The sequence below is a fragment of the Megalops cyprinoides genome, chromosome 16 (genome assembly GCF_013368585.1).
Source record: "Megalops cyprinoides isolate fMegCyp1 chromosome 16, fMegCyp1.pri, whole genome shotgun sequence".
Lineage (NCBI taxonomy): Eukaryota > Metazoa > Chordata > Actinopteri > Elopiformes > Megalopidae > Megalops > Megalops cyprinoides.
Genome location: NC_050598.1, coordinates 5,364,531 through 5,392,354, shown reverse-complemented (window position 1 = coordinate 5,392,354; position 27,824 = coordinate 5,364,531). Strand labels below are relative to the sequence as shown.

The 27,824-nt window shown below is 47.7% G+C and overlaps 1 protein-coding gene across 1 annotated transcript; it reads left to right on the top strand.

Moving 5' to 3' along the window:
• The first annotated feature begins 7,120 nt into the window (after nucleotides 1-7,120).
• Nucleotides 7,121-26,623, top strand: LOC118790980 (retinal guanylyl cyclase 2-like). The gene is made up of 18 exons (XM_036548163.1): nucleotides 7,121-7,925; nucleotides 9,400-9,701; nucleotides 12,627-12,999; nucleotides 13,723-13,807; nucleotides 13,958-14,066; nucleotides 14,476-14,595; nucleotides 15,832-15,915; nucleotides 16,556-16,732; nucleotides 17,191-17,347; nucleotides 17,834-17,983; nucleotides 18,120-18,268; nucleotides 18,567-18,730; nucleotides 19,565-19,757; nucleotides 19,945-20,119; nucleotides 20,635-20,733; nucleotides 25,963-26,057; nucleotides 26,212-26,297; nucleotides 26,539-26,623. Exons 1-18 carry the CDS (start codon nucleotides 7,121-7,123, stop codon nucleotides 26,621-26,623), a joined length of 3,408 nt encoding a protein of 1,135 aa, XP_036404056.1.
• Nucleotides 26,624-27,824: the final 1,201 nt, after the last annotated feature.

Genomic DNA, 27,824 nt, shown 5'->3' with positions numbered 1-27,824 from the left:
GATAATCACGCGAAGCCTCCAACACGACTTCTAATGTGGAGGAGAAAATGTTAGGGTTTGCAAACTGGAACTTCACAACCGACCCGACTGTGTAGTATTATCTGCTCGCTGGGGCCTATTCAGGCTGCTCTCTCCTTTCTATGACACCAAGCCACGCTGTGCCAGACATTCAGCACCAAATATTAGTAGCCATACAGAATAAGCACTACTTGTTTGTTTTATATGCGACCAAGGGCAATTTGTGTTAACCACTACCAATATGTAATGTAAATTTTGCAGTATTACAAGAGCTTATTGTCCCTTCTAAGGCCTGTGTCTAGACAAACATGGAGAAACGCCATTCTTTTTTACTGTTCCCTTCACTTATAATAAAATATGGGCATGCTGTATGTACGCTGACCTTGGGGTGAGAACAGGTTTTTTGAATTGTCGATATTGTGTATTTGTTTTTGTATCAATGTCTGATGGAGAAGAGGCAACACCTCTGTCCGTTGTGATTGTGCCAAAGGTGGCAGGACTGGAGCCCCACAGGGTAGGCTTGTGCTAGCACGGGCTCCAGTAAAGATGGAAGTGAAACCTGGGTATTTTAAGAGCAAGCAGCCTACGATAATCCGATTGATCGACTGTGACACGCAAGGTCTGCGGCCTCTCATCTTTCCTGGTAGTGGGAGAGGACACGCTGCACCCCTGAAAGTGCTTAATCAGCCATGTGTCTGTGCCTGAGTCTGTCTGTCTGTCCGTGCGTGTGTGTTTGCACACGCTCACTCGTCCCTTCGTGTGTAAAAGTGGCCAAAAAGCACTGGATGCTCCACCCTGTCTCTGCCTGGCGTATAATCTTACTCGCGCATGTATAACGTTTATGTGTTTAAGTAAATAGAATAGCACGAGGGCATGTGTGTATATGTTTTGGGCAGTAGCGTGGTGTAGTGGTAAGGAGCAGGGCTTGTAACCAAAAGTTTGCTGGTTCAATTTCCAACTAAGGCACTGTCGTTGCACCCTTGGGAAAGGTCCTAAACCCACAAGTGCCTCAATAAATATCCAGCTGTATAACTTGATAAAATCGTGAGTCGCTCTGAATAAGGACATCTGCTAAATGACAGTAATGAAATATATGTATTTGGGTGTTATATTTGAACATTTTTACCCAGTTGAGATCTTTGAGGATGTACAGTTGCAGCTCTAACAAAGCTCTATACAGAATGTCGGAGAAATCTATGTGATGCAGTTATGTATGAGTATGTCAAGTACAGCCAGCCTCCTGATGGAGCTCTAGAACAAAACTATCATCTTCAGTGAATACAGAACGCGTGGAGCTCTAGTGCGGTTCCAGAGCACAGGTGTGGCTGCGGGTCCAGTGTGGTTCTAGAACGTGAGCGCTCTGGTGCATGAGCCGCTTGAACTGCTCTGCAATGGGGTGAGTGAAAATCCAGGTAAAGCTATCACAGGGTCCAGAGAGACTTGAGCCGACAAGTCGAATGCTCTAATCCTCAGACTCTGCAGGAGTGAGAAATTTACAAGGGATTCACTAACAGACTACAGATACAGTAGACTCCGTTTACTGTATCTCATTCCCTGCAATTTGTTTCTGTCATTTACTTCTCTATAAGGTACATCAACATCCACACAATGGAGTGTGATGAGGTCAGGTGATACTGTGTCTAGAAGTAATTCTGTGCCGGTGATGGTATCGGCCCTGGGCTTTTATGGCCTTCTGAACAGCTCTTTGTAAAGTCCATGCACAGCATAGCTAAACCCAGCCATTCGATACCAGCCCTGTGCTTCCGTAATAGCAGACCAATCAGAATAATGCAGGCTACTCTCTTTTTCCACAGCCATGGGCAGTTGGCTTGTTTCGGGGTCATCCACAAAAGGGTGACACAGAGGATATGGAGTCAGCATAAAATTTGTGTCCAGAATTACGAGTCACAATAAGCTTGAGAGCAGAATTATTTGGTGTGTTCCGTATATAGCAAAAATGTATCTGCAAAAATTTACTGCGATAATGTATGGATGGCCGACACCTGATCTATTTTTTATTCTCCACACATCAATCACGATTTGTCCACTCAGCCTGAATGGAGTCAATATCATCGGGTCACTTGGTCAGTGGTCATTGACTATCGGTCGGCGGGCTGTGGGACAATGGGTGCTGGATTGTGATGTGGGACTCAGTGTCAATGTCGATGCTGAATCCAGCTTGGGGCACCTGTGCCCAGCACTCTGCTGTCAATCTGAGGCCAGATGTCAGAATTATTTAAACTTCATTAGGATCAAAGGTAAAAACAGGAAATAAAACTTTTATTGTGGCTCAGTGATGACTGATTCTATACGCAATGAAGACATTGCTTCTTTATGCTCTTATTTTTCATGAATGCATATTCTCCTTTAATGCTAATCGACTGCAGTGTTATTGTAGAGCTATTGCTTTGACAGTGCTGAACTGTCATGCCGATAAAGCACTTTTGAATCTGAATTGATCTCTCCTTCAATGTTCTGACTCATGTGCCGTTAATCCTCCTATTACTGTATTTATGGAATCCCTTTACAGCGGGCCTACCGCAGCCTGGTCCTGGGAGGCCAATGTTCACGAGGTCTTCATACCACATGATCTCTTATTCACGTGACCTGATTAAACCAATGGCTGGCCTCCATTGGGCCAGAAGAACTGCCCCCTGCTGAGTCTGCATGTGATAGTGGCCTAAAGGGGTGGAGCAGAGCCATCTATGTTTTGGGGATTGGTTTGACATCAGCTTGCTATCATATAGCCTATCATACAGACACTGAGGTGGTATAGGTGACCTTTTTGGTGGGGGTAAGGGAACACTGTGGTCAGGTGTGTATGTTACAGAGAGAGAAACAGTTTTTAGCCTTGGGACATTTCCCAAGGTGAAGGACCCCAGTGATTTATCCCAATGACCCCCACCATTCTAAAGCCATGTGTCACCACACTGATGACCAGCTGGTCTCACGCATGTAGCTGAAGTCATGGCCCGACCACAGGCTAAGGCAGGCACAGAACCAACCAATCAGTGAGGGAATGCAAAACCTCACTGTCTCATCTCTGTGTCTTATACTCCATTAAAATTCAAACCCCATTTCTTCATTTACACAGTAAGTGACTTCTTGGCTGGCAGTATAAGGAAAAAGGCAGAGCTGTGCAATGCATTTATGATGTATTTAGACTGAGTAATGATTACTGTTTGTAGAAAGTGTTTGCTGTTGGGTTTACCCTGTTAACTGGTGTGCCCTTAAGCATGGCACAGCACACCACAGCTTTACTATGCAAATCTTATGGTGCTGAAAGTATTTTGCAGCGTTTATGGGTGAACAGTCGACAGTATATGCCCTGCAGCAGGTGGCAGACCAGGTCAGTGTGCTACAGTGAATCACTTTGCTGCATTACACTGAATGTGCCACCCACCACGGTGAGAGTTTAAAGACAGAGGGTCAAAGATAGGAAGGAGTGCTTTACAGTGCAACATCCGTCACCCTCGGATCCACCTGAGGCTTGCTGTTTAAATGCAGCTGGATTCAACTCCACTGTAACTGTAAGGTCCCAAAAAAAATTGGTATGTTGATTGAACCACAGGCACAAATCACATTGCATTTCCAGGCTTACAATAGTTAGCTGTCTCAGGTCCTTCACAACCAGAGTGGAACGACTTTCGTAATGGAGACAATCCTCTCGGGGTTCTCCGATCTCTAACAGTGGTTTATTTTGGGTTTAGCTTTAAAATGTGTATAATGCTGAAGAAGCTTCAGAAGCTGAGGATTGATTTAGGATGTCATTATCACTTAGACATATACAACCACATGCTACTACAGAGGGTGTGGAAATGTTATTTATGTCCTCCAGTAAGATCTCAATTATCATGAATTTAACATATGGGAACAAGTCGAGATTGTAGGCCCTATGCCATAGTGTGTAATATTAGTATATAAAATTATAACAGCATTAATATCCCAGTCAAACACCACTTGTGATCTGTCTTAAAGAAAATGTTCAAACTAGATAAACTCATCTTATGATGGATGTTTATGTAATTCCAGAGAAATTGTAATCATTGAGTCATATATTGAATGCTGCAATTCAAGTTAATTCACAGCAATACTCGCTCTACGCTTGTGTGATTCTGACCCATAGTGGTTGTGTTCAGTCTGCGTGCTTCCTGTGTCCGGTTTCTGTTCTGCCCTGTGTCCAGACTCCAGACTTCATTTGTCTGGTTTCCACACTTCCTGTGTACAGTCTCCACACTTCCTGAGTACAGCGTCAACACTTGTTGTATCCAGACTGGGACGCATAAATCAGACAGACAGACAGTACGTCAGAGATGGCACAGCTCCAATCTGTTTCAGCCAGACTGTGCTGCACTCTGCCAAGGACTATGAAGTTGAGGAGAAAAGTTGGCGGGTTTTGGTTAGATGGATATACTGGTATACTGTCTGTGAGAACAGTGGCAAAGCCTGCTGGGAAAGGAGAGAGTGAGGCAGGGGCGTGAACCATGATGGTGTCACAGAGCATTATCACCACTACATAGCTGGGCACCTGCAGGCATTGGAGGCCTCAGGAGTCAAGTCTGCTCCTGTCAAGAGAAGGGGAACGCACTGTTTCTGTGTCCTTTTCACTCTCTTTTAAGGTTTCTTACCGTTGTCAAGTTTCTTCTATGGTCTTCTGCCAAAGACCAAAGCGAAGAGATGGACTTGAACAGACGGCTATTGAGTGAGCTATAATGTATTGTTAGAGTGGAAGTGAGCCTTGGACCAGTTTCTCACACTATTTTAGGATATCTTTACATTTCTCCTCATTCGGAGGCCTGTGTTCTGAAGTCTCTCTGAAAGTTTAGCCTCCTCTTTTGCTCCTTTATGTGAAATTATTGCTTCAGGGTAGAGTGACTGGGCAACCTGAGCCTAGTGCTAAATGTCTTACCCATTTTTAGACTAGCCTGTTTCCAAGGTGGAAAATTGATTAGTAAAAACCTGCTGAGAAATGACATGCTGAGGTTTTGTTAGGAATGTGTCCTCGTTTCAGTTCCCTCATAGGCTTGTGCCTTCTGGTGTTCTCTTCAAGCTTGTTGTCTGTGTTTTAAGCAAATATCGAGAGAATTGCAAGATCAGGAAACCACAACGATAGCACAGGTGCCTCTTTGCTACTTTTGGTGACAGTCTCCACTTGGTGCCCATCTTAGTAGTGATGGTTTTATTGCTCTCTTTTCCTCCACAAGCCATGAGTCCCTGAAATTCTGCTGTCAAGGACCAGCTGAGGACAAGAACTATCACAGATGTCTTGCTTGCGCACTATCACAGCGTCAAACAAATTCTAAAACCTGTCTGTACCTCGCTATTATAAAATGGTCCTTTGCCGAGGGCACTCAGGCTAGCTGAACACGGTTGCCTGCCAGGTCGTTTTAATTCACCCTTTGGTGTCTGATGCGATTAAAGGACAGCGATGGAGAGGAAAGGTGACTCCCAAGAATTCTGGGAAGGCGCTGACATCACCTGCCATGCTGCTCTCAACCCCCGCTCATTCTCTCTGGCCCCCTTGTCCCTGGTACAGGCGATACATGGGAATGCTTCCGTTCAGCTGCTGGCAGTGTGAAGGGGAAACTGAGCGAATCGGGCTCTCCTGAGCCTCAGGCCCTACGTCACGGGCTTAAGGCTGCCTTAAAGGGCTGGTAAAGAATAGGTCTCAGCCACGTCCTTCAGCTTCACCTGCCCAACTAAAAAAAATTTCTATGAACATCCTGTGATCCAGATAAGAAAGTGTGTGTTTTAATGAAAGGGATGATTTGATAGGCCGTGATTTTTGTCATGTGGAAAATCATTGTAGGCAGTTTAAGGAGGTCAGATAAGCGTCCCACCTTCTTGCTGAAGCGGGTGATGTGTGCCACAATATCACTCTCTGTAGCGATAGAACCTTCTAGAGAGCCTTTGCTCTGCTACCTCAGAGATGCTCACTGGCAGACATATGACAGATTACAGCAATGGTAAGGCTGTTGGCAACAAGGCAGAAGTTACCGTGACACTACCCTACCTAAACGTCCTTTAGCTAATTTACTGCAGGAGCTCGCCAGCTAATTACAAGATCCCAAAAGAATGGCCCGGTCTAATAGGATGTGTCGGTAAAAGGTGGGTGACTAGGTTGGCACCCTTCACCCCAGAGTCTTGAGAAAGTTCCAGAATGGGTCGTGAGAAAAGGTGTGACTGTTGCTTTTAAGTGGCAGGACTAGAAGCGAGCGCTATGTCTGACGGTCATGGAGTTAAACCAGTGTCTCTGTGGTTAGCTTTCCACTCAATCTTTTTCACTTTTACCTTCTTTAACCTCTTGTCCCCTTTTGTTCTTTAGACACTCCCCCCAGCCCCCCTACTCAGCGATAATCTAACAAACAGATGGATTGAGAGAGGATTAAATTAAGAAACCATTTCTCTTCGGTTGTCTCATTCTATCACCTTCTCTGCCCTTCTATCACACAAACACACATGCACATACTCATTCACTCATACAGAGTGTGCCCATGTGGTACCCTGTGTGTCACAGTAGTCTGACCCCCATATGTCTGGGACTTCCTGCTTCTATACACTGCATTGTTCTGCAGAAGGAAATCAGTGGTTTTCCTGTACCTGTATCTTTTCCATTCCGGCTCCTCTTGCGTTTCTCTGGTGCCGCTCTTTCTCGGTAAAGAACTGAGATGTTAATAGGCTTGCAGGGTATTAGCGGAGCAGTTGCTTAGCTTATTAGCTGATCTGGTTGTGTGTGTGTGTGCATGTGTGTGCGTGTATTTGTGTGATGTCACTGTACTGCAGTACTGTGGGTCTGAACTATTCCTTTATTGCAAAATTGAATTGCAATTTATTGCAGTATTGAAACTCTGACTCCCCTCCTCTTTTCTTCTCCCTCTCTCTCTCTTCCCCCACCCCATACCTTCAGGGCTAGAGCCCTTCTGTGCCAAGGAGCAGAACGGAGAGAAGGAGAGCAGTGGCACACCCCATCAAAAAGCACAGACTCTCCTCTCTATACCTATCCACCCCTCCAAACCCTCCCCCCACCCCCCAGAGTGCCCCCAGCTCTCCCCCTCCTCAGCGTGTCACCACCCTCTTCCCTGGACCATAGCACAGTGGAGCGATGGCGGCCCACGCGGACACAGGCTGCCTCTATAGCCTCTCCCATCACCCCCGGTGGCATGGGCCCCCCCAGAGAGCCCGGCAACGGAGGCCAGACAAAGGGATGGACACGCCAGGCGGCGTAGAGGCCGCTCCGACCCCGGCGCTGCGCCCCCTCAGCTGGACGGCTGGCTGGCTGTGGCTCGGCCTGCTGGTGGCAGCCTACCTGCCCTGCGAGGCCTGGGCCGCTACTTTCAAGGTGGCCATTGTGGGGCCTTGGACGTGCGACCCGCTCTTCTCCAAGGCCCTCCCCGACCTGGCAGCGCGGCTGGCCACCAGCCGCATCAACAAGGACCCCTACCTCAGCAAGGGCTACTGGTATGACTACTCGCTGGTCAACGAGGACTGCCAGACGTCCCGGGCGCTGGCCCGCTTCGCCGAGCTGGAGGGCTATGGCTCGGCCTACCTGGGGCCCGCCAACCCGGGCTACTGCTCAGCGGCCGCCCTGTTCGCCAAGAACTGGAACAAGCCAGTGCTGTCGTGGGCCTGCCTGGAACCGCGCATGGGCGAGGACAGCACCTACCCGACGTTCGGGCGGCCGCTGCCGCTGTCCTCGCGTGTGCTCTTTGCCGTGCTCCGCTTTTTCCGCTGGGCGCACGTGGCCATCGTCACCTCCGAGGGCGACGTGTGGGAGGCCACGGGCCAGGAGCTGGCCTCGTCGCTGCGCGCCCTCGGCCTGCCCGTCCGCACCGTCGTCACCATGGAGACGGACAGCGACGGGCCCCGCAACGCCCTGCAGGCCGTTCGGGACACGGACAGGGTTCGAGGTGGGTGTGGGGAGAAGGGGGCAAAGATGATATCCCAGGATGCTTTGTGTTTTGAACATCCCAACTGGGTGGTGTGTGATTGCAGGACTGCACTTCATCATCTATAGAAGCAACAGCTAGCCAGGTAGTTAACTAGCAAATACATAACTTGCATTCGCATAATGGAATTTTTCTGATTGAATTTAAGTAATTCATGGTTACTTAACTGGCAAAGCATGATTTTTCATTCTCCTTATGTGTAATTATACATGTGTAAGCGTACTTTGGAGTTTTATGTAATTAGATATGTGAAGTTTTTCTTCAGGGCATGTGTTAGCATTTTATTTGGAATGGTATAGTTCCTAGGTTGTGCATATTGCATTGCACTTACATATCTGTCTAGGTACACACTTGCCATCTCAGCAGTATGTTTGGCACTTTGGAGTATTGTTTATGTGTGGTTAGTGATGTCCTGTTGGTAGAGCTTCTCATGCTGCTTATTAGATGCGCTGTCTAAGTTCTGGCTAAAACTGCCTGCTAAATGACAATAATATACTGTAATGGAGTGGAACACTCTTACAGCCGGTTCATAGTTAATGTGACTTTAGATACCTTTAGGTGTCATCTACCCAGTGTTGCTTATCACAGTTTAAATGTTTAAATGATTTTTTGGCCCACGAGTGACATGTATGATCAGCAGAAAACCTCTACCTTTCAGTTTGTTTCTCATCCTGCACCTCTTGTCTCTCTTTGGTGGATCTGAACATTGTAAGTCTGTATTCTTGCTTCCTATAGGTCATTTTCAGGAATCCAATGAGATCGCAGGGAACATTTTTGTATTCAATGATTGCTGAATATAGAAAAAAGTACATTCCATTCTGTCCGACAACTATTCAGAGTGTGCTAATTCATGGTTCTTGAAAGCACAGGGGTATATTACTTAGTACACAGGTTATGTGAAAATGCATATAAGGAGTTTTTTATTTCAAGAAAAATAACCTTAAAATGAGTAATTAAAATGATTTTGAAGTTTGCCAATGGCAAATGGAATACTAACTTGATTTTAAAGAGTCTGAATGCTGACACTGACAGTGCCGATGATAATCAGAAAGGTGGTGAAATTGGCACAAACCATGAGATCCTGCTGTCTGTCAACCCCCCACACACACTCTCTCTCCTGCCCCTCCCTCTCTTTCTTCCTCTTCTCTTTGTTCTCCTTCCCTCTTTTCTCTTTCTACCCCTCTCTCCTACCTCTCTCTTTCTCCCTTCATTTCTCCTTTTATGCATCTCTCTACCTCCTTCTCTCTTTCTACCCCCTTTTTCTACTGCCTACCTTCCTTGCTCTCTCTCTCTCTTTCTCTCTCTTTGTTCTCCTCTCTCTCCCATGTCTGTCTCCCTCCCTCTCTTTCTCTATATTTCTTACCTCCCCTCCCATCTCTCTCTCTCTCTCTTCCTCCCACACTCTCTTCTAACCATTTTCCCCCTGTCTCTGCAGTGGTCATCATGTGCATGCACTCTGTGCTGATTGGTGGAGAGGCCCAGCGACAGCTCCTGACCACAGCCATGGACATGCGCATGGTGGACCGTGGCTACGTCTTCATCCCCTACGACACCCTCCTGTACTCCCTGCCCTACAACAACATCAACTACCCCATCCTGGCCAACGACACCAAGCTGCGGAGGGCCTACGATGCCGTGCTGACCGTCACCGTAGACTCCGGCGAGCGCAACTTCTACGAGGCCTTCAAAGACGCCCAGGACAGCTATGAGATCCGCTCCAGCTCTCAGCCCGAGCAGGTCAGAGGGCAGGGGGCAGGGAGGGGGAAGTGACTCTGAAGTGTGTCTTCATGTGCAGAACTTTTGGTGGGTGGGGTTTGGGTCTCTGCTCTGATTCTGTTTGGCCTCAGTCATATTTGATTTATCACTTGTTTTATGAAAAAAAAAGAAATGGTACAAATGCAGCAGGACAGTAGATCCTTCTATCAGTGCTTGCATATTCACACAGCATACCCCAACAGTACAGGACAAATGCCAACATCCAGTCTGAGTGCCATGCTTTTCCATGCTCGTTGGCTTTTGTTTGCAACCATTTCTCCACGTTTGACCCATATGTGCAACCAGCAGTGCTCAGAGTTAGGGTGGCACACCTTGTGATTTGTTATTTTCTTATTCATTTGTTTGACAGATGCTTTTGTCCAAAGTGACTTTTAAGTGAGGCAGAGTACAACATAAGGGAAAGCCATACGTTGAGTCACAATGGTAGAAGTGCTGCACGAGCAAATTTCAATAGTTGGCCAGACAAGGAACAAGCTAGCTGGTAAAAACCCAACTGCATTAAACCATCATTTTTTTTAAAGGAAAACAGAGTGTAGGACATAAGAAATTGCTTTAGGTGGTAGCAATTCAGGTGATTAGGTGAGTGCGGAAGAGCTGTGTCTTCAGATGTTTCTTAATAATAGTGAGGGATTCGGCAGAATGGATGAAGTGTGGAAGGTCTTTCCACGATTGGGGGACAACGGCAGAGAAAGTTCTGTATAGTAATATTGTGCCGCGATGTGATGGGACCACCAGCCGCTGTTCTGTAGTAGAGCGTAGTGGTCGGGAGGGAACATATGCTTGTAGTAGAGCAGTCCGGTGGGGAGGTGCAGTTTTGTTGGCTGTTCTGAAGCAAGCAACAAAGCCTTTTACCTGGTATAGACAGCTACAGGGAGCCAATGGAGCGAGACAAAGAGCAGTGTAATGTGGGCCTTCTTCAGCTGGTTGCAAACCAGACGTGCAGCTGCATTTCGTATCAGTTGCAGAGGCTTAATGGTGCGTGTAGGAAGGCCAGCCAAGAGAGCACTGCAGTAGTCCACTCTTGAGATGAAAAGAGCCTGGACAAGCAGCGTGCAGCATACTCAGACAGGTAGGGCCTGATTTTCCAGATGTTGTACAGTGCGATTCTGCATAACCTAGCTGTCATCGCAGTGTGGTCCTTAAAGTTTAGCTGGTCATCAAACACATCCCCCCAGGTTCCTTGCAGACCTAGATGGAGTTAGTGTCGTTGAGCCAAGCTGTACAAGTGATGTTGTGCTGAATGGACGGACTGGCTGGGATGATGCGGAGCTCCATCTTAGACAGGTTGAGTTGAAGTTGGCCTTCCTTCATCCAAGCTGAGATGTCTGAGAGGCAGGCAGAGATTTGTGCCAACACTGTGGGGTCATCAGGATGGAATGAGAAGTAGAGCTGGGTGTCATCAGCGTAGCAGTGGTAGGAGAACCCATGTGCCTGATTGATTGGGCCCAGTAAGGTTGTATACAGTGAGAAGCGGAGGGGGCTAAGCACCGATCTCTTAGGTACCCCAGTGGTTAGCTAATGTGGCTTAGAGACGCTGGTGATGCCCAGACCAGCAAGAGTGGACAGAAGAATCTGGTGATTTACTGTGTCGAAGGCGGCAGACAGGTCTAGTAGAATGAGGGATGACTGATCCATCCAGTATTAACAAAGTGTGGCACTGTTTGGCACCATGTCAGTTCCATAGCAAGTGCACACACTCAATAACCAATCAAAGATCAGTGGGGTGGCACTTCTGAGTTCTGCATCCGTTAACAGGTGGGTGAAGTTTTCAAAGGGCCGTGGTCACATCCTCTGCTTGTGATTCAAGGAAAACCTGGGGAAAAACCTATAACAACCACTGCGGACTTTTCCCTGTCACCATCAAATCCATTGTCACACACACCATGCAATAAATAAATAAATATATATGTAGATAAATTAAAAAATTTATTAAATAAAACCTCCAATGTGCATGTCAGGTCACTGGTTATTGCACTTGCTATTGTTATTTTTGTTGTTTTCAGTGGCTGGGGTTTTCTAGCTCCTACTTCACTGGATCTTTGGGCCATTTTGTTAGTGCCTTCAGGCAATGTTCATGCATTATTTCCCGAACAATGTAAAGTAGGCCAATATTTACTGGTTGGGGGATGTTGGGGTCAGTTTAAGAGTTCCTTAATTCATTCTATAACTTAACTCCAGCACTCTGAAGACTCAGGTGTCCAAACATTGAGCTTTTTCCCAGGTGGTGCATTTAAGATGGTGTCAAGTGATTCCTTCACTTCACTTAAAGGGCAACAATAAAAATAATGTTTTAGCTATTTTCTGGCTTCTGATTGGACCTCAGCAGCCTGTACTGTTGAAATGCTGTTAAGAGTAGAATAAATTGCTCTTTCCTGGCTATGCAGATCTTCTCCATAAGATTCCTTCAGTCTTTTCCTGCAAATTTTACACATTTTACATCAAACTTACCTGCATCACTCTGTATTAAAAGAAATGCATTTTTTATGTGTGTGTGTGTGTGTGTGTGTGTGTGTATGCGTATGCAAACAATGAGAGTTTTCACATGTGTAACCATAAAATTATTGACAAAAGATTTGTCAATATAAATTGGATTTATATTCCGAAGCCTTTCGATGGTGACACTAACAAATCTGTCCTTCTGTCTCCTCTTTTTCGTCATTGTCACCACCATGGCAGAATCAGAGATGTTCTGTTCAGTTGCAATGCATGTGGGCATCTGCCTTTTACATAGAAAGATCTGTCGCTGACCCGTTCAACACACAGATCTTCAAGGAAGGCAGATTCTGAGCAGCCTGTAACAGGGCTCTATTGAGGACAGGAAGGGGCGTGGCCTGCTGTACAACATTCACTGACTTGGGTGTCGTAATCCCTCCTCCCCGTCTCTAGGTGTCGCCGCTCTTCGGCACCATCTACAACAGCCTGTACTACATCGCCATGGCGGTGGAGCAGGTCCGGCTGGCGCATGGCCGCTGGGTCACTGGCGACCTGCTGGTGCAGGGCGAGGGCGGCTTCGAGTTTGCTGGCTTCAACCAGCCCCTGTCCGCCGGGAAGAACGGCGAGGGCATGCAGGTCGCATACGTGGTGCTGGACACGGACGGGCGGGGCTCCACGCTGCGCGCCACACACCGGCTGGAGGCCCCCCACACCTACGGCGAGTTTGGCGGCCTCAAGTACCTGGGCCGCTCCATCCACTTCCCTGGGGGGTCCCCCACCTCCGAGTCCAACTGCTGGTTCAGCCCCTACATCGCCTGCAGTGGGGGTGAGTCAGCGGGTCACGGTGGGGCGGGGTCACAGTGGGGCGTGGTCACAGTGTGGTGGGATGGGGCAGGGCAGGGCAGGGCGGGGATCCAGGGGTACAGGGGCGAGGGGTGAAGGGAAAAGATGGCAATGCTGCTCCTTCCAATGGCAAACCCACTTATTTACTGCAGAAGGACTAGGAGTGTGGTAGAGTTGCATAGAGGGTGTCAGTGGGGCACAACTGTTGTACCCTTTGGTAGTAAATCTGTCTTGCCTCAGTATCCAGCTTTATAAATGGATAATATGTAAGCTGTATAAGTCACTCTGGATAAGGGTGTCTGCTAACCAAGTGACATAATATTTGAGGGAAAGCACAGAGCAAGTGCATAGTATCACTGACAGAACTGCAGCTGCAGATGGGGTAAAACAATCTTTTGTCGGTTTCTTTCTTCCGCTTTTCCCTCCCTCTTTACCTCCATCTCTCCCTCCATTTCTATCTCTCTACCCCTCCCCCATCTCTCCCCTCCCTCTCTCTTACCCTCCTCTCTATCTCACTCTCTCTCCATTTCTTTCCCTCCCGCCATCCCTCCCTCGCTCTCTCTCTCCTACCCTACCTTTCTCACCCTCCTCTCCACCTCCCTCTCTCCCTCCATTTCTGTCCCTCCTTCACTCCCTCCCTCCCTCCTTCCCTCCATCTTTCTCCTCCTTCCCTCCCTCCCTTTCACCCTCTCTTCCTTTTTTTAAGGCATGGATGGGGTCTCTCTCTTCCTCATGTTTATGTTGGTGTGTCTCCTGGCTGCGGGGGGTGCTGTCCTGGCCATCGTGTTCAGGTAAGCAGGACTGACAGAGGAGCAGGTAACTCACTCAAGCTCTTCAGCCACCCAATCACAGGCCTCCTAATGACTCCTTTCTTCTTGTGTCTCTGTTTGTCTGTCTGTGGCCCTGTGCATCTGTGTGTTTGTGTCTGGTGATCTGTCCAGGGGCAAGCTTTCACGGGTGGCGCCATTTTTCGGAGGAGGAGGAGGATCCTCCAAAATTTTGCTGACTCTGGATGACCTGGTCTTCATTAACACTCAAGTCAGCAGGAGGGTGAGTATTAGGCAAAGCTGTGTTTGTGTGTTTGTATGTATGTATGTGTGTGTGTGTGCGTTTATATTACGCTGATCAGGGTCTGCCCTGGAATGATGCGATTTTCTTTCTTTTAGGGGAGCAGGTGCTTTATCTATATGAACCTTTCACATTTCATGAGAAAGCACAGCTCTGTCTCTATCTCTGACACAACTGATGCACGAGAACAGCCTGTCCCATTTAGGCCAATCTGTTTGCCCAGTCTGTGTTTGGGATGGCTGATCCTGGGTCAGTTGCTTAGGGGCACAGCCAACCCAGAGCTTTGTATTTGAGCCTCTTTTGTGGGGCTTGCAGTGATAGTCATAGTTACAAGGTGCCCCTCTATGGGATGTGCGACGGCCTAATTCTTCCCCCACCTCTTCCTATGCAGAAACTGAATGAGGAGAGCATGATGAAGAGCACGCTGGATGTGAAGACTCCCTACAAATCCGTGTCAGGCCGCAGCTACATCCACTCCTCCCCAGAGAGCTCCAACATCGCCCTCTATGAGGTGGGACCAATGTCGGCGTGTCTATATAAGCGAACTAGGCAATTGCCTAGGGCAGCACTTTGGCAAGGGTGGCAAAATGTGGGCCAACCAGGGGCCAATATTCAAAGAATATATGAATTCCTGAGGAATGTGTCAATCACGCTGCACCTGTAGCCACCTCCCTCCCCCGCCTCCCGCCCCCAGCTCTCACAAGCCATGACTGAGGATAAGGGAAGCAGCATGTCTAAACGACCGAAATTATCTGGCTGCGAATATAAAAAGAGGAGACTATTGAAGGAGCAAGCACTCCGAAAACAGATATTGAACAAAAACAAAAACAAATATTGATCTCGGGAGTGTTAGCAAGGAGTGTTAGCAAGGATGACGCACCTTCAAGTCCACCACCGAACCAAGAGACCGCTAGCACAACTACCACCGTTGCTCCATCACCATGTGCTCCAGAAGAGGCAGCAGGTGCTAGCTTTAGCAGCGTCACCAGAGCAGACACTGAGCCGCCTTCAGATAGCTGTGCTGTCATGACTCTGCTGTAAAGAATTTGGAACCAGATTATTGGAGTTATTATGCAGACCTGTTTGGTGCGTTATTTGTGTATGGATCTGCAAAATGCCCGCATATTGCGTCATGCATACTTAAGTATTGTTGACACTTTGAGCACACTAGCGTTGAACTAGACTATTTATGTTATGTGTATGCCATATTGGCCTTTGTGTGTTGTTGCAAATAGAGGGGCAGCATAATTGTTTTTCACCTAGAGTGGCAGAAATGCATGCACCGGTCCTGGGTGGGACACACGTTCACACACTCACACACAAAAACAAACACACACACACAAACCCTATCCTCACACCGTGCTCTGACACATCCTACGCCCTCACAAACCCATCTTCACTTTGGAGAGGGGAGGTCTCTGGTCCTGAAGGATCGTGGGCACAGATCCAGGTTGACAGTTGACTGGCTGTTGACTCTTCCTAGCATGCACATAGCAAAGATAATCACCTGGAAATTCTCCCACTCAGCAAAGATGGCTCTGAGTCCTGCTCCTTGTGGTATATAACCTGTAATTATATTCCCCAGTGCAGAACAGGTATTGTTTTCCAGAGTGCACCAGATATTGTGTTCTCTAGAGTGTGTAACGGATATTGCATTCCTCAGAGTATGTAATGTGTATTGTGTTCCTCAGAGTGTGTAACAGGTATTGTGGTCCCCAAGTTGTGTAACAGAAATTGTGTTCTTCAGGGTGACTGGGTCTGGCTGAAGAAATGCCCACATGGAGACAAGGTGTCAGAGGTGAATGAGAGCACCAAGGCCATCTTTAACAAGGTAAGATGGACAGCAGTGGCAGCAAGACTACAAAAGACACAGTGCAGAGGACTTACCACTGACCTAGTAGACATGCCCAAGGGCAGACCGATACACTGACGCATTATAGTAAATGTACAAGACCAAAGCTGCATACAGAATTGTAGAATTCATCAACCCAGTCTTCTAGACCCCTTCTATGGAAGTACTGTACAACATTCTGAAGCACACTGAAACTGTGTTCAGTCTTACCCTCAACCTTAAGTTAGGGTAAGCCATGTCCAATAACCAGTTACTGAGACCTGCATTTGAGCCCAGCTGTGTCATCAGCCAATCATGACTGGGATCCCATGGGTGTGGAACAAACTGAAGGGGACAGGGTTTCAGATTACATCAGTGGAGACAATAGCTGTCCTCCAATTGACAATTGCTCCACTGTGGTTAATTGTAGGACATGTAGCGTGAAAAATAATAGCCGTAGGCATGCAAGCATTTAGAAGGACTGCATGCTTTGTGCCTATGCTGTAGAAAGGTTGTTGCAGTGAGACGAGCCTAAATGTGTAACCGATGATTCAAACAAGGGGTGCGAAGGGAGGAAAAAACATAAACAAACTAAAGCAATGTCTTTGCACCCTCTCCCAAAACCCACCCCCCTCCCCAGCTGCGGGACATGCGCCATGAGAACCTGAACCTGTACCTGGGCCTGTTCCTGGACTCGGGCATCTTTGCCATAGTGACGGAGCACTGCACCCGCGGCAGCCTGGAGGACCTCATTAACAACAGCGAGATGCGCCTCGACTGGATGTTCAAGTCCTCCCTTCTGATGGACCTCATCCGGGTGAGAGAGGCCCCCATCCTGTCCTCCACATTCCCCCATCCTCACCCATCATCACCGTCCTCATCCTCCCCACTGACTGTTTTATACATTCATATGTTACCAAACATGAGAGGTGAGTCATACATAGTTTGTTAGAAGCATATATAGTGTGAGCATATTGTATGGGAATGCAATTTGCCATAGTGGAAATATATTAATTGTTGTCTGCTCAGGGGACATTTGAGATGGTTCACAGAACTATAATGCTCTATGTAGTTTTGCATCATGTGTTGCAATATGTTCATGACATTACCTGTGTGAAACTGGAAATGGTTGATATATTTCTCACGCATGAGACATCTTGTGGGGGACGTAGTCCTTCTCCATTTGTAGTTTTTTAGCATCTCTCGCTTTTGGTGAGGGTGACGTGCTCATTCTCTCCCCCTTTCTTTCTCCTCGTCCTCCGCCTTGTCCCCCAGGGAATGAAGTACCTCCACCACCATGACATCGTCCACGCCCGCCTGAAGTCGCGAAACTGTGTGGTGGATGGGCGCTTTGTGCTGAAGGTGACGGAATACGGCTACAACGGGATCCTGGATTCCCAGAACATGACTATAGAGGAGAACAAACCAGAAGGTGAGAACACTGGAGGGGTGATAGGGTCCAAACCCAGGGGGGCAGGGCAGATCTCAGTGCCATGGTCCAAAGAAGGGACTTTCCTTCCTTTCAAGTCTCTCCTCTCTATATCTCAATGTCTGACTCTCTCTTATGTATGACTCTCTGTTTTCCATGACTGTCTTTCTTTGCCATGACTCTTTCTTTTCACCCAGAGTCTCTCTTTTCCATGACTCCTGCTCTCTTATTTATGACTCTCCTCTACCATGACACTTTCTGTTTTCTGCGACACTCCCTTTTCCATGACTCTATCTCTGTCACGATTCTCTCTCTCTGCCATGACTCTCTTTTCTGTAACACTCTCTCTTTTCTTCAGGACTTTCTCTTCTCCATGACTCTTGCTCTCTTATCTGTGACCCTCTATTCTCCATGACTCTCTCTCTGTACCATGACTCCCTCATTCAGTTTGACTTAAATGTGTGGTTTGTGGCCCCTCTCCCCCTGCAGACCTGCTGTGGACAGCGCCGGAGCTCCTGCGGGACCCGAAAAAGGAGCGAAAGGGCACCTTCCAGGGGGACGTGTACAGTTTTGCCATCATCATGCAGGAGATCATATCCCGCAATGCCCCCTTCTGCATGCTGGACATGCCAGCACAGGGTGAGACAGGGAGGGGTGCGGGACGGAGAGGGAGGGAGGAGGGAGGGGGAGGAATGCTGGGGGGTAGGGGGGGTGGGGAAGGGGCCAGAGCTGGCAGACATTGACAGAGTCTCTCAAACGTGCCATGTTTGAACAGAAATCATCGAAAAGGTGCGGTCACCGCCTCCGCTGTGTCGGCCCTCGGTCTCCGTGGACGAGGCACCGCTCGAGTGCATCCAGATCATGAAGCAGTGCTGGAGTGAGGAGCCTGACCGGAGGCCCACCTTCGAGGAGATATTCAGCCAGGTCAGGAATACACACACACACACACACACACACACGTATATACACACACACATACACACAACTTCACATATACACACACATACACACACATCTACACATACACACATATACACACACACATACACACATCTTCACATGCATACATACATAAATGCATGCGCGCACACACACGCACATACAGACATAAAAGTATGGAGAGACAGGGTTCAGGTCTGTTAAAGCTGTACTGTATACTGTACTATAATGTGAAAGCATCCATTCTCATGCCATACTCTAATGTGAGAGCATCAATTTACAGTTCAAAAACGTGAACAAAGGCAAGAAGACCAACATCATCGACTCCATGCTGCGCATGCTGGAGCAGTACTCCAGTAACCTGGAGGACCTGATCCGAGAGAGGACCGAGGAGCTGGAGGTGGAGAGGCAGAAGACAGACAAGCTGCTGGCCCAGATGCTGCCCAGGTCTGTTCCTACACTATACTGGCACTGCAACCACACTATGACTTCACTGCGACTGTCACTGCGACTGCCCCATGACCACACTACAACCGCACCATGACAGCACTGTGACCACCCTATGACCACAACACTATGCGGTCCTACCGTCTGCCTTTTGCTAACAGCAGCTTGCCTTCTCTATCTCCCTCTCTCCTCCTCCTCTCTTTCATTCTTCCTTTCCTCTCTTCCTTTCTCATTCCCTCATCTTTCACTTCTCCCTCCTCATCTCTTCTATTTGAGCCACTGGCTGTAGTGTACTGTATTGTCAGCAGACTGCACTAGGAAGCGCTGTATGTGTTAGAAATGTACTGAACTATATGTCCCTCGATGTGTATTGAATAGGTCGTCAGATGAGTAGATGGGACACATCTAAACACACAGTAGGTTAACATGAACATACAAAAATTTCATGCTCACCTCTCTCCTCTCCTCTCTGTCCTCCCCTTCTCCCTCCCATTCGTGCCCTGTATTCTTCCTTCTGTCCTCTCTCTTTCTGCAATCTCTGCTCCCTTGTTCCTGTCCCTGCAATATCTCTTTCCTCTCTCCTCCATCCCTCCTTCCCTACCTGGCCTGTTTTCTGCCTTCTCTCCTCTTCTCCCTGTCTCTCTCTGTTCTGCTTCCTATTCCTCCATTCCTGCCCTACATTCTTCCTTCTTTCTCTAATATCTCCTCCCTCATTACTGTCCCCCAATACCTCTCTTTCCTCTCTCCTCCTCCTCCTTCCCTTCTCACCCTGCTTTCTGCCCTCTGTTCTGTCCTCCCCCCTGCCTCCCCTCCTTCCTGTGCTCCCCTGCACAGGACAGTGGCTCAGGCCCTGAAGACGGGGAAGCCCGTGCAGCCAGAGCACTTCCCCGATGCCACGCTCTATTTCAGCGACATCGTGGGCTTCACCACCATCTCTGCCCTCAGCGAGCCCATCGAGGTGGTGGACCTGCTGAACGACCTCTACACTCTCTTCGATGCCATCATTGGAGAGCACGATGTATACAAGGTGTGCATATGTGTGTGTGTGTGTGTGTGTGTGTGTGTGTGCTCATGTGCACTTATAGGTTAGATTGTGAAGGAGTATACTCTTCTTTCACTTGGCATCTCTGTGTCAGCGTGCCCGTGAATGTAATATGTGTATTCTCTCACTGTGTGTGTGTGTGTGTGTGTGTGCGCGTGTGTATATATGTTAGGTCGAGACCATTGGAGACGCCTACATGGTGGCCTCGGGCGTCCCCAACCGCAACGGTAACCGCCATGCGGCTGAGGTGGCCAACATGTCCCTGGACATCCTGCACTGCATCGGGGCCTTTAAGATGAGACACATGCCCGACGTCAAAGTCAAAATCCGCATCGGCCTGCACTCTGGTGAGTGATGTTCCTCCATTGTGGCATGGTCTTCATCCTGTTCCCCTAGGCTGTGGTTCCCATCCTTTCCCCATGATGCCCACTGTCCCTTCTCTTCCCCCCAGTCCTGGTCTCCATCCTGTTCCCCTGAGGCATGGTTTCCATCCTATTCCCTTCAGGACTTGTCTCCACTCCTATCCACCATTTCCTAATCAATACATGTTTATGGGGCCAGTTTGTTCCAGTTAGCAATTAATTGACAAATTGTCTGCACACAACAATACAACCCTGACTGGGAAAGGGAAACATACAAACCAATATACCTAATTCATGATAAATATCAGATGGATAACTCCCCTTGCCCCGCTTATTAGTTAGTTATTAGTTGTTTCTCTTTGCTCAACCCTGCCTGACACTGCCCTGGTGCACTGCTAACTGCTAACCCTAACCCTGACACCATCTCCTGGTCTGTCCGTTTGTCACTCTATCCATTCAACTGTCTGTATGCCCATCTGATTGGCTGTCCCTCCTCCCAGGTACCGTTGTGGCAGGAGTCGTCGGCCTGACGATGCCTCGGTACTGTCTCTTTGGAGACACCGTCAACACAGCCTCCCGAATGGAGTCCACAGGGTTGCGTGAGTATTGCATTGGGCCTCAGACTCGGTTGTCAGACTCTGCTGATACTCAAAGTGCAGTCCTAAACCCCTTTCCCACCCCCTGCTACCTGTGCTGCTCCTCTACACGAGCACACCTGCACTGCAGTCTAAACATTGTGCTTCGAGGTTGCATAGAGAAGCTCAGCAACACTTCACAAAGAAGCATCTTACCACCCGAAGTGAGCAAAATGCAGCAAACTTACCAAAAACAATCATTTATTTTTAAAAATCTACAATCACCGAAACCAGCCTCAGCACACAGTCAACCGTAGAAAAAGTGAGTCCCCTCTGCAGCCACACACCTGCATTTGCGGCCCGCTAATTAGAGCACGTGGCTGATTGACCAATAAATGTTCACACACAGACAATGGCAATTACACATTCAACAATCAGCCTTTTTGAAATGACTCTGAAGAAACAAGATCTGCCTGTTGTTGGATTTGAAGAGGACGGAAAACAAAGAGGGCCCTTAAACATTTAACAATTTCCCAATTCACACCAGCGCTTGCTCAGGGGACGAGTGAAGGTGCTGGCCCATTTAAACTTGTACTTTCCGGAAAGATCCCCGTGGCTGCTCCTACGGCTCGCCCCAGATGACGCGGTGACACCAATTCGCCCCTGTTAGGGAAAAACGCGCTGGGAGGTAGCTGGAAGGCAGCAAGGAGCAGCTCTGACGTGCCCTCTATACGCCAGTGCTCCGAAAATAGAGCGATGACGGAAGAAGAAGGGGATGGAAGAGAGCCGGAAAAGGAGGAGAGGAGGCGACGGGGGAGGGAGGGCGGCCGCTGGAATTAAAAGGGCTCTTTTTTGTAGTAATAATAACCTGGCTTTGATTAAACCAATCAGCTTTGTTTAAGCGAGTAAAACTGCTTTGCCCCCGTCGGCCCTCCCCTCCCTCCGGGCGGAGATTAAGGCCGCCATGTCAAGAGTGGGTATTAATATAGCCTCACTTTCACAGCCATAGAACCACAGAACCGCAGACACAGCACTGATGCTCAGAGTTTAAACTTCTTGGTATCTGGGGAAGGAACTGCAGTCAGTGTCCCCTGGAGGCCTCGGTTGTCCAAATTTAGATGCCTACCAAATAACCCTGAGAGGGGTTAAACTGCAGAGTGAAATTAAAACTGAAGAGTAAAAAGTTTTAAATGTGCACATTCATATACTCACGTGTTGGCATAGCATGCCTCTGTGTGTGTGTGTCTGTGTGTGTGTGTCACTGTTGGTGCCAGGATCTGAATACATACATGTTGGGTATGTATGTATGTCTGACTGCATGTGCACTTGTGTATGCTGGGTAGTGGTGTGGGCTTGTGTGTCCATGGCAGTGACTGAATGCATTTGTGTGTACATATCTGTGTGTGTGTCAGAGAGAGAGAGAGACGAAGAGTGTGTGTATTGAGAGTGTGTGAGTAGCTCAGGGAGGTTTACAGAGTGCTCTGTAATCCTTTAAGACTATCAGCAGAATTAGCCAGAATGTTCAGGGCTTACCGGTAGCCTCCTCTAATAGCCAAACCTCTATCTCCTCATCTCTCATGGTCAGGCCAGAGGGAACATCCACTGCCCACCGCGTTCGGTTATTAAATGCACAGAACCCCACCGCACCAACACCGTCCCTCACTGCGTTCAAAGTAACAGAAACTGGGGCCCTGGGAGCCTGTTTGTAAAATTATGATGAGATTATCAGTGTCCCGGTGAGCGAGTTCATTTTGGTTCGCTTGGGAGTACCTTAAAATATAAGATAAAGTATAAAGACTGAGGCAGGGTCCTCGGCCCGTGAGTTAGCCCGACTGCGTATAGGGATTGCTGAACTCATACACTGAAGATAAAAAAACTAACGTTTTTCCTTCATAGACTTTCGCGTCAGATCATTTCTTACGAGAGAACAACATGTGAGATTGTCTGTCACCTGCCAGTTAAAAGAAAAAATGTAAAGAATCGTGAGATACACTATCCTTAAATATTCTCTTTTTAAGCTAAATAATCGTAAACGTTCTTTTAAGAATGTTACAATATGTATTGCAGGCATTGGTCCATATAAAATCGTTCTTGCTTGTCATAAGGATCCGTCCCTCACAAATGATATCCCAGAACACACAGCCGACTGTTGTTCAAAAACAGTCGGATAATTTCAGTAGGCTACACGTCATGAGACCGCTACTGGGTCGGTTTAGCTGGCGGTGTCCTTGTACTTTTCTGCTATTGGTTCAAACTCCGGTCTTAATTACTTGATTGGAACCGTTAATTGGATAGGAACTGGAATGTCCTGCTGTTCCAGAAATCAATCAGCGGTTGGTCGGAATGGGTTTCAAAAGCAGGGAGGAGGATCGGCTGTACCACGACTGGAGTGCGTCAGAACAGTGCTGTTGTCCTCAACGCGTAGGTTAAGTGCTGATGTAGGATCAGGCCCGCAGCAGCTATGGGGTGCTTAGGCGTGCGTTACACCCGCAGACAGACCGCAGTGCACCCCCAGTTGTCTCCTTACACCCGATGTCTACATAGTATTTACTACGTTTTTTAAGATATGACATTTTTCCTCCCGCCCCGTGGATTGCAAGTGCACCCCTCTGTATTTTGTCCGGGCGCCGAGCCTGTGTATGACCAGCTTTGCTGACAACATAAGTTAATGTTGGAATGCTGGAAGACCCTGCTAAAAGCACTCTTAGTTAAAAAAAAAAAAAAACTGCCTCAGGGTAGACTGGGAGTTATGAAGCCTCCTACCCCTACTTTCAGCTGGAAGTGAGACCACTTCCGAAGAAATTTGATTTAAGTATATCGTTAAAAAAATTAATGTAGGGTTTAAACTTTTCGCAAACGTATTTCTGGAAGCACCAGTCGTTAAATAGAACTTTTTTTTTTTTTTGAGTTACGTAGCCTACACAGACTAGAAATCAAACCTTAAAACAAATACATAGTCTATCCGTGGTATCCGCTGTGTGACGGTTCTGGAATTAGTTTACACGAACAACACCAATAATGGTCTTCCGCGTTTATGTAATCAAGATCCTACGGTTAATGCATACACAGTTCAACGTTGAAGCGGCAAAAATACGGTTGAAAACCAGGCGTTACAAGGTTATAAAAAAAAACTGGTCACATAATGTGGCTGACGTTGTGACTAGATTCCCTCTAGTGACCATAAAGTATATTGCAGTGAGAAGCTCCAGATTTAAAACTTCAGGACTTGGTCACGCTCAGTGAATTTAAAGCTATTGTTAAGAGTTTGGAAACAGTGTCTATTGGGAATTGCAAATGTTTTAGCTGAAAATTGATTGCTTTTGCACTTGTACTTTGCACTTTCTACTTGTCCTTCATCTTTTGTGCATTTTTTATGCTTATGTTGTTTTGTTTTGTCTGAAACTTGATGTGCTGCTTTTCTTGGCCAGGTCTCTCTTGTAAAAGAGATTTTAATCTCAATGGGACAAACCTAGTGAAATAAAGGTGCCACACTCACCCATGAAATACTGAGCGCTGTTTACACTGATGCATGGCAGTCAGTTTGTTTTGAAAAGTGCTGGGGACAACAACGGGTTTGACGTGTTCACACATTTTTAAAGTGGTGGGGACATGTTCCCAGCGTAAATGACGCCTATGCACTGATGAGCCAAAATATTCTGACCACCTGTCTAATATGCTGTTGGTCCTCCATGTGCCGCCAAAACAGCGCCAACCTGCCAAGGCATGGAAAGACCCCTGAAGGTGTCCTGTGGTATCTGGCACCAAACCATTAGCAGCAGATCCTTCAAGTCCTATAAGTTGCGAGGTGGAGCCGCCGTGGATCGGACTTGTTGGTCCAGCACATCCCACAGATGCTCAATTGGATTGAAATCTGGAGAATTTGGAGGCCAGGGCAGCACCTTCAACACTTCATCATGTTCCTTAAACCATTCCTGAACAATGTGTGCAGTGTGGCAGGGTGCATTATCCTGCTGAAAGAGGCCACTGCCATCAGGGAATGCCATTGCCATGAAGGGGTGTACCTGGTTTGCAACGACGTTTAGTTAGGTGACACGTGTCAAATTGACGTCCACATGAATGGCCGGACCCAGGGTTTCCCAGCAGAACATTTCCCAGAGCATCACACTCCCTCCACCAGCTTGTGGTCTTCCCACAGTGCATCATGGTGCCATCAGTTCTCCAGGTAAACGGTGCACACGTACACGGACATCCACGTGATCTAAAAGAAAACGGGACGCATCGGACCAGGCGACCTTCTTCCATTGCTCCAAGGTCCAGTTCTGACACTCCCGTGCCCATTGTAGGTGCTTTCGACGGTGGACAGGGGTCATCATGGGCACTCTGACCGGTTTGCGGCTACGCAGCCCCATACGCAGCAGAGTGCAATGCACTGTGTGTTGTGACACATTCTTCCCGTAACCATCATTAAAATTTTCTGTGACTTGTGCCACAGTAGACCTTCTGTCAGTTCAGACCAGACGGGATAGCCTTCCTTGCCCTGGCGCATCGTTGAGCCTTGGGCACCCAACACCCTGTTGTTGGTTTGTGGTTTGTCCCTCCTCGGACCGCTGTCTGTAGGTACTCACCACTGCTGACCGGGAGCACCCCACAAGCCTTGCCGTTTCAGAGATGTTCTGACCCAGTTGTCTGGTCATAGACGTTTGGTGCTTGTCAAAGTCGCTCAGTTCTTTACTCCTGCCGATTTCTCCTGCATCCAACACATTGACTATGAGAACTGATTGTTCGCTTACCATCTAATCTACCCAGACCTTGACACGTGCCCTCGTTTGGAGATGATCAACGTTATTTGGTTCACCTGTGAGTGGTCATAATGTTTTGACTCATCAGTGTATGCTTAAATAGTTTGTCTGGGTCTCCTTCGAACAATTAGCAAAATTAATATGATTTATATTTTCATTCCCCTTGTTTTACTATTTATTCATAATTACTTTATAATTAATTACTTTTTAGTTTTTAGTTTTTCAAGACTAGAGAGGTTGGAGTGCTTCATAACATCTTTATCCCTTTATCGCGCGCACACAAACACACACACACACACACACACACACACACACACACACACACACACACACACACACACACACACACACACACACACACACACACACACACACAAATGCACGCACACACACACACACACACACACACACACACACACACACACAAATGCACGCACACACAGGATGGGCCAGAGACTCAGTCTAAAGCATGTTTTTTTTCCTTGAAATGCAGCTTACAGGATCCATGTCAACCAGAGCACCGTTGACATCCTGCACAGTTTGAATCTGGGCTACAAAGTCACTGTCAGAGGCAAGACAGAGTTGAAGGTACAAGCACAGACACACATATGCACACCCATCACACACGCACACACACACACACACACAGCACCGTTAAGCTGCAGATTTACACACATAATCCAGTCCTGTTACACCGACTTCGCTGTGTTGCATTACACTCTGTCCATGTGTTTCTCCTCAGGGGAAGGGTATTGAAGACACATACTGGCTGGTGGGGAGAGATGGATTTAATAAACCCCTGCCCATACCCCCTGACCTCACCCCTGGGTAAGACTGCCTGTCCGTCTGTCTTTCTGCCTGTCCGTCCATCTGTCTAAAGGCTGCACCCTGTCCGGGAGTGTCTGTGAAGCTGGCTGTGTGACCTGTCCCCTCTCACCTGTTGTCCGCCTGTCATGCGAGTGAATGTGCAAGTGTTCTCAGCCTCCCAGCAGGGCCGCCGATTATGTTACACTCTCTTATCACTGAAAGGAGTGACCATCTCATCCCCCTCTCTCTGTCCTCTGCACAGGGCCAGCAATCACGGCATCAGTCTAGACGAGATTCCCCTCGACCGGCGACAGAGGTTCCTTGACCGGCAGAAGAGGATGAAATAGCATTACGAAGGTAACATAGAAGCAGCCAACACAACTCTCTCTCTGATCAGAGGCCTCCTCTTTGTACTCCTGTCTCTATCCAATTTGCCTACGCAATTTTTTCAATGGTAATATTGCAATATTTGTAATTGTGCTACTCCAGCACAACAAATTGCACTTCAGCACAGAGACATAACTCCTACAAAGCTAAAGAATGTTAAAATGTTGCTGATGAACCAGATGTTCATAACTTTACATGTTCCCACAGAAATACAATAATCTGATAGCTCACACACACTTTATATGTTCAATTGAGCTTTGTCTTCCATTATGTCTCTCCTCTGGTTCTGTTACTCTCCCTTCATTTCATTGGCTGATATGGTGTACACAAACACCTGAACACCTTCAACATGAAGACATGAACATCAACACCTTCTCAGCAATGACATATGAGAGACCTGATTGGACGATATGCTGCTGTATGTGCTTTCACAATGATGATGTCATTAACCACAGGTCTCTCTCTGTACCCTCCTCCTCCATGTGCAGAGTGACACCCAGTGTGGTCTCCCCTATTGGACTGAGTCAGGGAAGGAGATAGAAGGAGGGTTGGACGGATGGTGGGTGGGTGGGTTGGGCAAGAGTGGGCGGGGCACCGGACTCCCTCCCTTCCTCCTCCTCCTCCCCTCTGCCACACAGCGCCCCCTGCCCAGTCTATCTCTACTGCGCCACAGTCGCACAGCAACAGCAATGGATATACAAACAGATGAGTGTTGATTTCGAGTTGGCCGTTGAGATATGTGCACCGTACACATTTTGCACATCATGGGTAACCTCTGAGTCAAAGAACCACCCCCCCAACCCCCTTTTTTTATTTATCTGATTTTCTGTCAGCTGCTGATCACTGCGTTCAAAGCTTATCACTAAACTTGAACTGCAGTTGAAAAATGAGTGAATTCAGTGTAGGTGGGTTCACTCCCAGAAGCGCACTGTAAAAATGAGCAGACAACCGAGACCTGAGCTGAGTGAAAACGACTGCGTCTGAAGCATCTGGGGTTGCATCAGGAATAGCTGTAACAAGTCACAGAAATGTAAAAGTAATGAAGAATGTGCATTAGGTCATTTTAGATTGGTAGATGTCGAACATCTCAAAAAGTGGTGAGTTAACATGACCCACCAAAGAGTGGAAAAGTCAATTGCCGTTTTGGGTAACAGATCCTCA

Coding starts and splice junctions, on each gene's coding strand:
- LOC118790980 (XM_036548163.1), top strand. CDS start 7,121: ATGGCGGCCCACGCGGACACAGGCTGCCTCTATAGCCTCTCCCATCAC. Junction 14,596..15,831: donor CCAACATCGCCCTCTATGAG/GTGGGACCAATG, acceptor TGTGTTCTTCAG/GGTGACTGGGTCTGGCTGAA. Junction 20,734..25,962: donor AATGGAGTCCACAGGGTTGC/GTGAGTATTGCA, acceptor CTTGAAATGCAG/CTTACAGGATCCATGTCAAC.